The 14,543-nt window shown below is 30.9% G+C and overlaps 3 protein-coding genes across 4 annotated transcripts in view; 1 reads left to right on the top strand and 2 right to left on the bottom strand.

Moving 5' to 3' along the window:
- Nucleotides 1–4,158, bottom strand: part of LOC113517257 (uncharacterized) — a 321,201-nt gene extending 317,043 nt beyond the window's left edge. The window contains exon 1 of the mRNA XM_052898853.1: nt 3,862–4,158. The gene's annotated coding sequence lies outside the window, so the exon portion shown is untranslated. The remainder of the gene's footprint in view (nt 1–3,861) is intronic.
- A 994-nt stretch (nt 4,159–5,152) lies between these two features.
- LOC113509646 (uncharacterized) lies at nt 5,153–8,807 on the bottom strand. 2 transcript variants are annotated; one of them, XM_026893024.3, is made up of 5 exons: nt 8,683–8,807; nt 8,296–8,395; nt 7,444–7,555; nt 6,968–7,160; nt 5,153–6,059 (listed from the first exon to the last, which is right to left on the bottom strand). In XM_026893024.3, the coding sequence occupies exons 2-5, from the start codon at nt 8,372–8,374 to the stop codon at nt 5,205–5,207; spliced, it is 1,239 nt and encodes a 412-aa protein (XP_026748825.1). In that variant the 5' UTR covers nt 8,375–8,395; nt 8,683–8,807; the 3' UTR covers nt 5,153–5,204. The 2 variants fall into 2 exon arrangements, with proteins under 2 accessions (XP_026748825.1, XP_026748826.1); XM_026893025.3 differs by having other exon boundaries at nt 8,675–8,770.
- A 272-nt stretch (nt 8,808–9,079) lies between these two features.
- On the top strand, nt 9,080–13,906 carry LOC113509697 (ras-related protein Rab-39B). The gene is made up of 3 exons (XM_026893096.3): nt 9,080–9,310; nt 9,392–9,740; nt 10,913–13,906. Exons 1-3 carry the CDS (start codon nt 9,203–9,205, stop codon nt 11,119–11,121), a joined length of 666 nt encoding a protein of 221 aa, XP_026748897.1. The 5' UTR covers nt 9,080–9,202; the 3' UTR covers nt 11,122–13,906.
- The last annotated feature ends 637 nt before the right edge of the window (nt 13,907–14,543 follow it).

Raw genomic sequence — 14,543 nt, 5'->3', positions numbered from 1 at the left:
ATTATAAATATAAACAATTACAAGAAATAATCACAATACGAAAATAATTATATTAGTATTATAAAGAGAAATCACTTTTCTTTGTCTGATGCTGGTGTTTCCTTGTATCTGAATAATTTTTTATTATTATATAATGTAATATGAGTATAATCAGTATATTATTTTAAATTACTATTTTAATTTAATATTGTTTATTACGTTACACTGTCAATTACATTTTTTATTATTCTGATATTAGGTCTGCTATTTACACTATCTAGGTGTATTAAAGTTTAATAAATAAATAAACAAAATATATGACTGTTTGTAATGGATAAACTCCAAAACTATTCAACCAATTTTACAAATTGTTTCGTTTATAGAAGTCTACAATTTCAACAAGTTATGTAACTTAAGTTACTTGCTGAAATATATGTTTTTTGAGTATTACGTAGTGTTTACTTGCTCTAAAATTTTGAGCACTTTATCCAAGAAGGAAGAAATTCATAGACAAAATTGATCTTTTTTTTTCAAGAATTATATTTTTAACTTTTAAATAATATAAATTGTTTTCTAGGAAAAAAAAATATTTTTGATAGTATTAATGCATACTAACATTAATTTTAAGTAATGAACATACTATATACATACCTTCAATATCAGATCCATCAAATTACAAACTGGTAACTGCAACGATAAGCAATTTGGCATGTTCATACAGAGCAGACCGCATACGGAAAGTACAGACGGGAATATATAGTTACAAGTCCTTTAGTAATATGAGTTGAGAGGAATGCTCGGAGTTTCACTGCGTGATGAAACTCTAAACGAGAATATGCACAGGAAATGCAGAAAATGATACGATCCGCAGGTTGACTAAACAAACGTCACATCCTAGCAGTCAAGATGACAATGTGACGCCAAACCGGACATTACTATATGCGAGTGCTCCGAATGTCTATAGACATATCCCGTGATCTGTTTGCACAAGTTCTGTATACTTAGTTATCCTCGCAAAAATTGTTGGCTATAAATGTACAACTTCCTGAACAAAAATAAATATCTCATACTTATTACTCATCGAAGATTCAAGAAATACCAGGATATTCTTTTTATGGGCATCAGCGGAGTGCTAGACTACACGTGTAATTTCCAAAAACAAGTGGCCTACTATATATCTAGAATAAGGTCCACTTGTATATAATCCGTTTCCATACATCTTAATGATAATATAAACATACGAACAAGTGACACAACCATAGACAATTTGCCGATTTCCAATAGCAGTACAAATAAAATATCGATTTATTGAATTGACGTTTCGATTTCTTACTAATTTCTTTTACAATATTTATGTGATAATTTCGACAAGACTTGGATACTTTTTCATTAAATTCTATTGAAAGAAAATGTAAAATAATTTTTCAAATCTGCTCAGTCAAATTGACCAAAAAACACTTAAAGACAAAACCTCTATATTTACGAACTAGATAGCGCATGCTTCATCCTCTTTTTAAATAGCACTGAAAGAAAAAAAATGCTCTAAAGAAAATTAGGAAGAAGCATGGGCAAGTTTTTAAATCAGCCATTAAGGCGATGAAAAACGCTTACGGACCCGCGAATAAAACTAGTTATACCTAGTAAACGTTTAATTTACTATATATATTTTGTCTTTTGCGAATATATTGCTATTAGTTCACTAGCAATATATTCGCAATAGACAAATAAATTACTAGTCTTACGACTACCACAGGCCAGTCATTACGACCAATGACACTGAACTTGCAACTTTTCGTTTCCTATCAAAGCCAGATTAGTACCGAGACGAATAATTGTAGATCGTAGAATCCTACCGTGACCAGCATAATGATATCAAGATTTTGTTCTCGCTCGGTCCCTCGACCTTTTCCACTTAGCAAATTATTCACGAATAATCACAAGCCTTAAGTAGATACGGGCCTGTCTTATTACATCCATTTGAAATAATACTTCATCCCTACAAATGAAAGTATACGGTGTAAGTTTATTTTATAGTGAAGACACAACTGTAGTATAGTATCCATTATACTATAGGTTTAATTCAAAGATTTTGTAACTCCTTGTTCTTAGCTTTAATTATACATTGTTGTTATTTTTTAATTCGCTAAGTGTTAGTAGTGACAACTTACTATTTACCCTAAGACCGCTGGTACTATTAAAAGATTTAAATTTAAAATAAATTTTAAATAAAAACATTAAAAGATTTCGGTAATTTCTTGTTCTTAGGTACTATCCTAAATCTAAGTTTACCCCGTTATTCATAAAAATGACAAACGTCGCACAAATCTATTTTGACTATGGTAGAGTTTTGTCTTTTCTTTTGCACTAAATTCCAAATTAGAAAATGATAAAATTATGTAATAGTTGGCAAAGCTACGTAAAAGGTTTTACTTTTTATAAATAAAGGATTAGTGTGCCCTTATACACAGATAATATGTGTCTAACCTGTCGATATTTAAAATGACCGTTTAATCAATTTTGAATTAAAACATTATTGCAAGTTCACAACATAAAATACTTGAATTTGATTATCGTTGGTTCGTTATTAATTAATTAAGTACAGTAGATCAGATATGAATACGATAATTTACTATGGCTCTAATCAATAATTGAAAAATTTTACAAAATAACATATGACACCTTATCTTTTCGCCACGTTAAATTAACATATTAATAACGGCAACATTGGCAATATCAGCGCGCGCAAATTCACAGAATGCCGTGCATCGCTGTCGTCGTACGCGCTTTTAATGTTGTCTGTGCTATTAAAACTTATATCATTATGAAATAAGCATTATAATTTGCATTTTTATAAGAAATATTATATGTGATGTAATTCCATGTAGGAAGTTGCAAAATATGATCTTGATTTATATTCTAAATCAAGAAAACAAATCGTGACCGTAATGCGATTTGAACGATCCAGTGTTCGAACTTAAAACGTAAATATTTCAAACCGTGTCAAATCTACAGAGCAAGAAGGGCTAGAGGTATATTAATAAATAAAAGTAAGTATAATCTAAACATCTTATGAATATTTGCCTATTTATTTACCAGCAATATATATAATAATAATATATATATATAATAATAATAATAATATACTATATAGATAAGAAATAATATTCCATATTATTTGCGAGAAATTTGAATATTTACGCACCTTACAACCTCTCTACTGACATAATAATGTGGGTAGTTTGTGCGTATTTACATCACCTTTAAACAACCACATGACCGCATGACAAACGAAATCAGTCTTCCTCGAAATGTTAGTCAAACAATAAGCTATTCTGTTTATTTGATTTTTGCAACAATAACGAACGTTACCTTCATAGTTACCTACTCTTTTAGCGTTGAAATACTTGCAAAACGAATAGGTATAGATTGGTGGGTAGGTACGTAGGCAAATACTTTCACTATAGTTAGTAATTGAAGCATTCGCAAACGATTTAAACATCATCCAAACATAACAATGCATAATTAAACGACCGACACTTTCCATCAAGTGACAAGACAGAAGCCAATTCATAATTTCATGTCCATAAACGTCAAAAGAGAAATGATAAAATACATGATTTGAATGAGGCATCCATTAAAATATTGCATTTATAATTGTTTATGTCCATATAATGGAGCGCATTAAATATGTACACGTATTCTATGGCGATGGAGCGTGGTACCTTTATGGCTACAACGAATAAGGCCGGTACACGCACGAGGAATTGTGATTGAAAGTCCTGTTACATGCTTGCGATTCAATGACTCGGACACAGTTCCAGTAAGTACGAAAAAATTTGTTTTCCTACGAGTACAGATATATAAAAATTGCATATTACGTACCTTTTAGTAATCGCTGTTCAGCTTATTAGAATTAATAAATCCAGTAACAATACACGGAACGAAAACAAAAACCTCACTGTGCACTTTGCAAACACAAAAATAAGAAACTAAACTTGTATGATTTACGATGTAACAATAAACAGCGGTTAACGATGCACACACATATTTGGGGTAGGTTTTTTAGGAAAATAACAAAACTCGCACAATATTTTTTGAACAGATGGGATATTTATTTTTGTTCACGCGCGACGTTACACGATCGCGAGATTACGACACCAAGCCACCTTCCACGAAGGAATCACGGCACTGACGGACCGAATTTGTTTGGCCGTATTTTACCATCCCTTTCTAACGAGGCCCGTTTTGTTTACGATTAACGCCACCTATTGACAACACACCGAGGTTCGGAGATACTAATATCACCGTACAAAAAGTAACAAAGGTTCATAATATAATGCTTTTTTTATTTACAATATGACAATACGAGAAAAGAACTACATTATTCCATTAGAGGACGCTTTCAGAATTAATTCTTTTATGATGTTAATGAAAAAATAGGTATCTAATAATCTCATGTAGTCATCGGTCGTCTTCATCAATTAAATAAGAACTAAAATCGATTCCGATTTACATAGTATCTATTTTTGCTCAATCTAAAATTTCAGTTTCATATTACAACGAATTAATTAACAAAAATATAATAAGTAGATATAAGTTTTTGCGTTTCAACCAAAACTAATTCTTGTAATTAATAGTTTTTAAGTAGTTTTTGTGACCATCACGTCCACTTCATTAAGAGGCTGCCTTTACCAGTAATCACATCGTAATGCGATTTTAATTAATCGTTTTTTTCTTTTTATTTTGTGCAGTAATAAGAAATAATTAGGTTTAGTAGCCGTAATAGGGCCGTTAACGGATTGTTACAAAGGAGGATAAAATTGTAGATAATAAAATAATAATAAAAACTTTATTGTCACGAAAGATGGACAGGACTTCAGTCGGTTATAAGCAGTACAGATTATTTTGTAAGTTTATAGAAATTATATTAGTCTATGGTTTCTGGCCTAAATCGAGATCAAAAACAAAGAACGGTTTACTGTCTTATACAATATTTATATAACAATTTTTACCTAAAAATTAATTTGTGAGAAATGAAACAACTTTTGGTAACAATTTTTTTTCTGGCCCTTGTATAATAGAGAATAAGGGTACGTGATGCCCACAACAGGGCAATTTAGTAGAGCGTAGGCATGCAATAAATGAAGATATTTATCACATTTAAAAAACCATAAACATAGAAGATTGTTTTATTAATTAAAACTATTTGTAATTAACACCTGAAATTAGCCTATAATAATTTTGCAAGCCAGCACATTTTCTGTTTGTTCAGCAATTACTTTAATCAAGTTATTATTTGACAACAGATTTTTTGGCTGGTATCCAGAACTTATCCACGAATCTAATATATCAGTATTCGGCAGCATAGTTCGTAATGTATTCCGAACGTAAATGTATGCTTGGGGCGAATATTTATATATACTGAGTGCGAAGTTCATTAAGTCATCTGTCTGCCGCACTGGCATAGCCAATACTAAACCATTTGTGTCCTCTTTAATTTTATCTTGTAGCGATAGAAGTATTCGAGCTTTTCTCTTTCGTTTCTGCTCCAAAATCTTCTTCTTTCTTTCTACCCTCTCCTCAACTTTTTCTATGGCTCTATTATAACGATTGTGGGCCTTCATGATGCGTTTTAACTTGTCTTTTAAGCCGACAGCTTGTCGTTGCATTTTCTGCACTACTGTAAATAGCTTTAATATTTCTGCATTGTCTACTTCTTTTACTTTTGTTTTTAATACATTGTTTATATTTGCAGTCCCATTAACAGATCTTTTGGCATTCACCATTCCCATATTGGTCATCAGTTTATTACTGATTGCTGGTTTACTATTGGTCAATATTTTCGTATTGATCAATGGTTTAGTATCAACCACCATTTTAGTTTCAGTCATCGATCTGTTGTCAGTCACCTGTCTAGTTTCCACGACCAGCCTATTGTTAAGCACTGGTTTACTGTCGTTCATCATTTTACTATCAGTCACTGAACTATTGTCATCCATTTCATCCATATCCATGTCCGAGTATTCTTCTCCTTCATCATCTTCTTCATTATCAAATGTGTCTTCATCAATATATTCAACCTAAAAAAATATGTATATTTTAATTTAATTAAATATCTAAAAGTATTTACAAATTTACACATAATAATAGTAGATTTTTGTCTCAATTTTCCTCCTGCTAGCACCTGCTGTCATAAATGTTTGGCAAAATTTACCCCTTCATAATTATTTTTGTTAGATTTTATTTTTTGCTGCAATATCTTTTTTAATTAATTATTTCTTTTTTTTAATATGCAACTTTTTACTTCAAATATTTGTTAAATCTTATTTTTTTACACCACGAAGATGGTAATCAAACATACCAGCCTGTCTGATGGTAAACGGTCACATGCACATTGTTGACCCAGAAGAAAACTTAATATACCCTTTTTGAAGAACCCATACTATAGTCTCTAGAGCAGTGTTTCTCAACCTTTTTTGTGCCACATAATTTTTCCTGACAAAGTTTACTTGATGACTCTTATGATATTGCCCAGTTGATATTTTGGTAACATCAAACAACTTTTTTTGGTACCGATATCTACTCCTAACATTGCATTAAAATGGCCTGGAGCAAAAGGGTTAAAATCACTTTGATTCCATTTTTTAATTGCCCACCCCCCCTTAACTATCAATTGCCCCCCCTGTGGGGTGTGGACCCCACGTTGGGAATCACCGCTCTAGAGAAAACCTTGTATTGGGAAAAGTAAACTCCTCTGAAACCACACTGTATACAAACATTTATATTGGAGCATGTGAGGATGCATTCTACGTCTATTGCAAACAATGCAATGATAAAAGGGGGCTGTGGGCATCATTATGAATAATTTCACAGATTACAACCTGTTATATAAAAAGTACAACACACAAGTTTTTTTTTAAGTGTTAAATTAATATCACAATCAGTCCTTTTAAATTGCACATTTAATAACAATACTATTTATAAATACCTCTAAAACATGTCCAGGGAGCTTTAAAGATGGTACAGCCTTGTCTACTAGGACCATTTTGTCATCGGCATCACATACAAAACAGTCAACAGAGAAGTGTTGTATGCAGATATATGAATAATCAGTTGGAGTCCAGTTATTGCGTCCTGTCAGGTCTGTCCATATCTGTCTGAAGTTTGCATCTTCTGGAAACCTGAAATCAGGCAGAATTATTACTTAACCATGGTGATGTAGCAATCCCTGGACAATACAAATATTTGTATTCATAAAATATGTTTCTTTATATCAGTCTGGTTGTTTACTGTATATTACATTGCATGTCTATGTCAAAATTTATTAAAATGTTAATTATAATTAAAAAGAGCTGGGTTTTTTCTATCACACCCTTCTTTTGGTTTATTTATAATAATTAGTAATAATACACTTTATTAATTATATACAAAATTAATTTACTTAAATGTCATAAAAATACACACCTAAAAAATGATTCTTCATCTAAATTTTTAAAGTCCTCACATCCTAATACTGCACAGGTTTTGGTGATTTCTGTGTTATCAGCGTTTTGTTTTACCTCTGGTGCAACCATTGCTAAAAATATTTAAAAAATTAATAAAACAATTATGTTGTTTATTACTTATTTTTACAAAAATGATGCCACAGTCATACAAAATAAAGACCTTATGTTAGGGCTAATACCTCATGTAACTACCACTAATTAGGTCGTGAATTTTGGATCTAAAATTTAATAACATTACAAATCCACCTCTGTTAATAGGAATAGGTATTATTGTCTCCTTCATTCCCCAAATGACATACACATATAACTTTTCACTTTGACATGTACAAAATACATTACAGCCATATATAAAACTCTAAACAGTCGATTCAATAAAGTAAAATTTTTGTAGAATAGGTTCAAACTTCACACAAGTAATATTAAATAAAAAGTTACTAAAAGTATTGTCAGTATATTCATATTTCTGAAGATCTCGCTGACGATTTTCTAGTTGACTATAGGTTTATTTAACATAATTTTTAAATGTAGAGAAATTATACTTTAAACTTACTTTTGGAATTGTTATTGGAATAATATAATGAATTAGTAAATACCCATATTTGTTTTGAAATACAGCTTCTCTTAAAATGTTTTTAAGAATACTATATCCAATTAATCAACTGTTAAAACAACCTAGGAAGAGTGGGGACACATTATATCCTTCCTCTGTTTACCACACAAGTTTTATCATAAATTCTCTATTCAAAATTGAAAATGCTTAAATCACGACTCTGACAAGAACATACAGAAGTATTGTAATAATATTACATACCAACTGGCGTTGATTTTGTTTTATTTTCAGAAAATTCAGTAATATTCTCCTTCATTTTGCAACCTTCGTTGAAACTCATACTAGTCTATTAAGATAAAATCTGAAAACCAGTAACATTGGTAATATTCCTTTTTGTTACACACTAACACTAGGTAATTTCTTACAATTTCTGATAAATAGATAATCGAAACACAAAATAAGTTGTAGGTATAAAGTAAGCTATGCGGTTACACGGGATAAAATGAAAGCGGCAGTCTTTTTATAGGTTATAAATTTTTATTATCAAGTAATTTCTTGTGGAGTGATATAATCCAATCTATGAAACTACACATAAACATAAATATTAAATCTAAAACTTGATGTACGTGAAAATACAAACTTAGTTACATTAGCCTAAGCAACAAACAGGTAACCACAAATAAGATTTTTTTCTAATTTATTACTAGAGAAAACAACCAGCTGAGTGAACTTCGTAGATGGTCATTACATAAACCGTACAATCCATAAAAATTCATTTTGTTTATATATACATTATGTGATAAATGAAACTGTGCAGAAAAAGAGTATTAGGTATATTCTTTGATGCAAGCCCATTTTTATATTATGAATAGCAATGTAATATATGCGTTTAGATATATCTGTGGCATATAAATTATCGTAAGTACATAATACTAAGTCTATGATATGCGCGAGTTTGCTAATCCATAGACCGTGTACCCCAGTACACGGTCTATTATTACTACTATTCTCTATCTACTCTTACTCTATGGTTATCTCGAGTTGTTGATTGAACAAAGAAAAAAAAATGTTTTCATTCTGTTCTGTATTGTCATTTTAATACGTAATTTTTGGCTTGATCATACTTATTAAAATATTAATTTTATGTTATTGGAAGTACAGTATAAAAATGGTTGACCCAATATTCGATTACCAATTTAGGCTAATTTTAATCGGCGACAGTACAGTGGGAAAAAGTTCATTGTTGAAGTATTTTACGGACGGGAAATTCGCAGAGGTAAAATAGTTTCCATTGTTTTCATTTTGTTCCATTACGTTTTTTCGTGAATTCTAATTTATGTTGCATTTTTATTTATAGTTATCGGATCCCACGGTGGGCGTAGATTTCTTCGCCAGAATTATCGAAGTACAAGATGGTACGCGAATTAAATTACAATTGTGGGATACAGCTGGCCAAGAAAGATTCAGATCTATAACGAAGTCTTACTACAGAAATTCAGTGGGTGCTTTATTAGTGTATGATGTGTGTAATAGATCTAGTTTCGAGCACATACCTCTTTGGATGATGGAGGCAAAGAGGCATATAGAACCACACCGACCAGTGTTTGCCCTAGTAGGGTGTAAGGTGGACTTGGTTGGTGACAACAAGAACACTACCCGGAGAGAAGTCTCGTGTGAGGAAGCTAGAATGTTTGCTGAAGAAAATGGTATGATCACATAATGTTTATTTATTTTGATAAAAATTTAATATATAACTTTTTATAATTAACCTTTATCATAGTGTTATTATCAAGACATTAACCTTGAATATCTTATTTATATTCTAAATATGAAAGTTTGTAAAAATATATAGATGTTTGTTAATCATGTTCAAATGGCTGCATTTAATTAATCATTATTGTACTTAGACTCTTTTGTATGATGATGACCAAGTATTGATTGCATCATCTGAGTATGTATTACAATAAATAATGACTCGAATGAATGAAGTGTATGCTAGGAAATGTATGAAAATAAATGTGAAAAAGACAACTTTTTTTATGGTTTTTGTGGGAACTGTAAGTTTAACTGCATCTTAGATAATGATAGGAGATGGAAGAGTAGAGCAAGCTAGTGAGTTTCTATATTTGGGTTCATTGTTTACAAAGGACGGAATGTGTGAGAGAGATACTGAAATTAGAGTGAAAGTGAGAAATAGTGTTAATGGTGCACTGCTCTCAATTATAATGAGCAAAACTCCCCTTGCTATAATTCAGGAAGTACTGACACACACTGGTATGGCAGAAGAAGAATGAAAGTAACAAAGGTGCTGTAGAGATGAGAACTGTCAGAAGTATGTGTGGTTTTGCATTAAAAATTAAGAGTGGAAAAAAGTGTGGTTAGAGAGAAGTGTGCACTGAAAGACAATGTTTAGTGACAAAAATTGAAAAGAGAATGTTGCATTAGTTTGGCCATTTGGAAAAGATGAATGAAAAAAATTACAAAAGACCTATAGAGCATGAACAAATGGAGATGTTGGTAGGGCTTGTCCTAGATGAACATGCCAACCAAATAGGCGACATGTTGAAAAAGAGCCAATTTAAGGTACTCCTAGTCGGCAAGCATGTATGAAAAAATTGATGAATGTGGAAGAAGCGAAAGAGGCTTGATTCAATCAAAACATTTGACATTGCATTGTTTCTGCCTACCCTAATGGGAGATAGGCATGACAGATATGTATGTATTGTGCTTACTCATACATGTAAAACTACAGGAACAAAGCTTAGTTGTGTGTAAAAGAATGATTTAACAATAATAAAATAATTATCACTATTACTCAGGCACTGAAATTTTAAGAAATAAGCGTAATTGGAAAATAAAAGAATGTGTACAATTACAGGTCTACATCATGTAGAGACATCAGCAAAAAGTGGTTTAAACGTTGAAGAGGCCTTTGTACTTGTTGCTCAAGAGGTGTACAACCGCATACAAACAGGTGAATATAAAGTGGAAGACGGCTGGGACGGTATAAAGACTGGTTTCAACCGGCCCAACGGTATGGATTTCAATTTGTTAGAAGCGGAAACTGTCCAGTCCACTTGCTGTTAGATAATAAATTATTGTGTACATATTCGACTCACGGCTAGTATGAAATATTTAAGAGTAATTTTATATAAATGTAGTTAAGGAGCAGATGCAGTTAAACTCTTTTTATTCATTGAAACATTTTCTCCCTGTATAACGATACTTGGTAATAAGAGTGCTTTTGTATATTATAGCACAACAGTGTACAATTTTGCTGCCATGATATAATAAGGATGTATATATAACTACTTGTTTATCTCTATAGAAATGCACAATATAGTCATAATATAATAATAATAAATATTATGTATTTCAAACAATTAATGCCTATATTAGAATGCCTAGTCATATTAATATATATATACATTAATATAAATGTATAAAAATTCTTTATCACAATGTTTGTTTATGCTAATCTTCGAAACTCTACCAATTTTGATGAAGTTTTGTAAATTTGTATTGTTTGTTCTAAATTGAAATATAGGATAATAAGAGAAATAGACTTAGTAGGAGGTAAAACAACATTTGCTATTTCAACTAGTTAAATGTATAAAAAATATCCTTAATAGAACGAATAGTTGTGTAACATATTTTGAATCCCTATTATATCATGGTGATAAGATGGCACCATCCCATGCTGTGCTATAGCAAATTATAAAAGTACTTATTACTAAAAACTTACTTAACAATCATAAGGGAGCAAAAATCTAATAAATCTAACTTAATATATTTTGTCTCTTCCTTGATAAAAAAAAAAAAAAATTTGAAAGAGTACAGAGCTCACAAATAGTTTAGGTTTATTGGCATTACTATGTTTTTATGAATAATACGATATATAAGTATACTGGGTTATTTTAAATTGTCTGACATGTCCTGTAGAATAGTTTGTTATTGTTGCTTGTTATTTTTTTTTTTAAGAAGTACCATTATGTGAATGGTCCTATGCCATTGTATTATGGTAATTCATGGGGTTTTTTGTTATCACATTACTCAGTAAGTACGTTAGATGTTAGAAATAATATGTAGTTAATTCAAACTAACTCAGTATACATTGCACTGTTTATTAAGGCCTGATGCTTGTGTCATAAAGCATTTGTGTTTAACAGAAAGGTACACAACCCACAAAATGATAAAAATGAGACGATAATACCATAATAGTGTATGAAATGTCTACATCATTTTGCTAACAGAAACTCATTTTTAAACTTTTCTGACATAACTCCTTTCTGTTGAACTGTGTTCATTTTAAAATTGACTTCAGTAAAATTTGACTATATTTAATTTTTTTTGTTTTGTATGTTGACATACCTTTACTGTATTTATATTTACATTTCTGATTTTAATTTATATTTTTAATATAATATGTTTGTGATGTGTAAGAAAAAAATACACTAAATGGGTGTATTTACATAGCTATGATCTAAACTAGTCATATGACGGTGAGTTTATTTATTGGGTATCCATTCCAGTGATTGTATAACCACTGGATATACCCAATTGTGATCATCATATTGTATGACAGTAAAATTATTTATTGGATTTCACAATAACTGCATAATAATGGCAAATACCAAAACCTCAAAGGCAATAGAGGTACCATGGGTAAACACTTGTTACCACCCTCTATTAGGTGGGTTGGTTTAATTTCCCATTTGGTTGTTTACCATACCTTTGGTATGGTACATAAAGAACTTTATTTAAATAAAAAATAATAATGTCAATTAAACTATGTTACAAATATGTGAATTATTTTGTTATCAAAACATTGAATGATGCAGATTTGTAATGGCATGATCATCAGCACCTTAATGTACTTCTATTTAATGATGTAACATGTTCAATAAGTTAAAATTAATTATAATAATGAATTAAATACTCTATAATCTGGCCATAAATTAAATTTGTATTGAAACTAGGTTTTCTATTGACCATTGTTTGAGGTGGGTTTACAAAATGACGTCTAGGATGGGAGTTTGGGTATCGATTTTTTTTTTTTCGTTTATAAAAATTTAAGAGTAGACCCGTACTGCGAGTTTTCATCACACTTTTTTTTATACTGCATCATTTTTGCTAAATTTTTTAACTGCGATCGCGTACAGTTTCATACAATTTTCATACTAATGTTTCTTTAAAATTTTACGTCAAAAATTGCGTATTTACTATTTTGCCATATTTATTTGAGACGCTTATATGAGTCACATTAGATTAACCACTTTGATACGATTTTTTTCGTTTTTTATAGTGTAGAATACCAAATTTTTCCTTTTGAATTAATTTTGTATTACAATATTGTTATTTAGCATCTGTTAGCTCCTTTCATATCTGTTGAAATCTGACCGTTTTTTGGGCACAATTTACCTTATTACTAAGTGCACATCAGTAAGCGCGTGGTAAAAATTCGCAGTTCGGGTGTAATTATACTCTACTATAAGTACTTGAAATAATATTGTATGATCAAAAAAAAGGTTTTTACTAAGAGAAAATTGGAATAATTTCCCAACTTTTTATACGGGAATGTTTTTATAAAAAGAAAAAAAATAATAAACCTATTTACTTATTATGTAATACAATATAAAAACTGTTACCTATTTGTCTGTCAACCTCTTATTGATTCTATCTGATACGATATAGCGTAGAGACCAAAGAATTGAACATGAAATAATTTAATCTGATATAATTTGTGAATATTCACTTCAATTTGTCCTAATTGTCCACTAACATTGTTAACCTAACATTAAGTTAAATATTGTACCTGCAATAGCATGCATACCACATGCATAATGTAATGAATAAAGTTGATTAATTATTATTAGCCTCATTTTTAATCTGCCCCCATTTGCTTAGTCCAATGAACAGAGAAAAGATGAAAAGATATAGCGTTTAATGACGATATAAATGATCATATGATATCTAAAAGTACTTTTATCTTTTTGCAAACAAAACTAGGTACCTACTTGAATCGTAACAAAACACTATTAAAAAGAGACGTTTAGTAAACACATTAGATCAGATTAGATTAAACATATTAGATAGATAGATATTGGAGATTTTTTTAAAAGAAAAATGACGCTTTCAATATTGGATTAACGAAGTGCAGTCCACCCCAGGCCTCTAATCCTGGGGGCCCCCAAACACCTTCATGTGGGGAGAAGGAATTATTAGTAATGGGGTCTAACTGCCTCATTGCTAGCAATGTATTCTATTAGGTTGACCTCCACGTGGTACCACTAGAAGTCGTGGTTAATTTATTATTGAATTTGTCACGATGAGTCAACTGATTTGCTTTCATCGTCACCTATCATCCCTCACTGGTGCCCTACTAGCATATAGCATTTACCAGAGGGAGACTTTGTACAAAAGTCGATTGTTTGGATACCTCTGTCCCATTCCTGTTTCTACCGTGAAGCAGTTGTGTTTGCATGGCTGTGTTTCGGTTTGAAGGGTGG

This window comes from Galleria mellonella, unplaced genomic scaffold (assembly GCF_026898425.1).
Source record: "Galleria mellonella isolate WM207_F2 unplaced genomic scaffold, CSIRO_AGI_GalMel_v1 utg54, whole genome shotgun sequence".
Lineage (NCBI taxonomy): Eukaryota > Metazoa > Arthropoda > Insecta > Lepidoptera > Pyralidae > Galleria > Galleria mellonella.
Note: the sequence above shows the minus strand (reverse complement) of the source record. Positions and strands in the feature narration are given on the sequence as shown.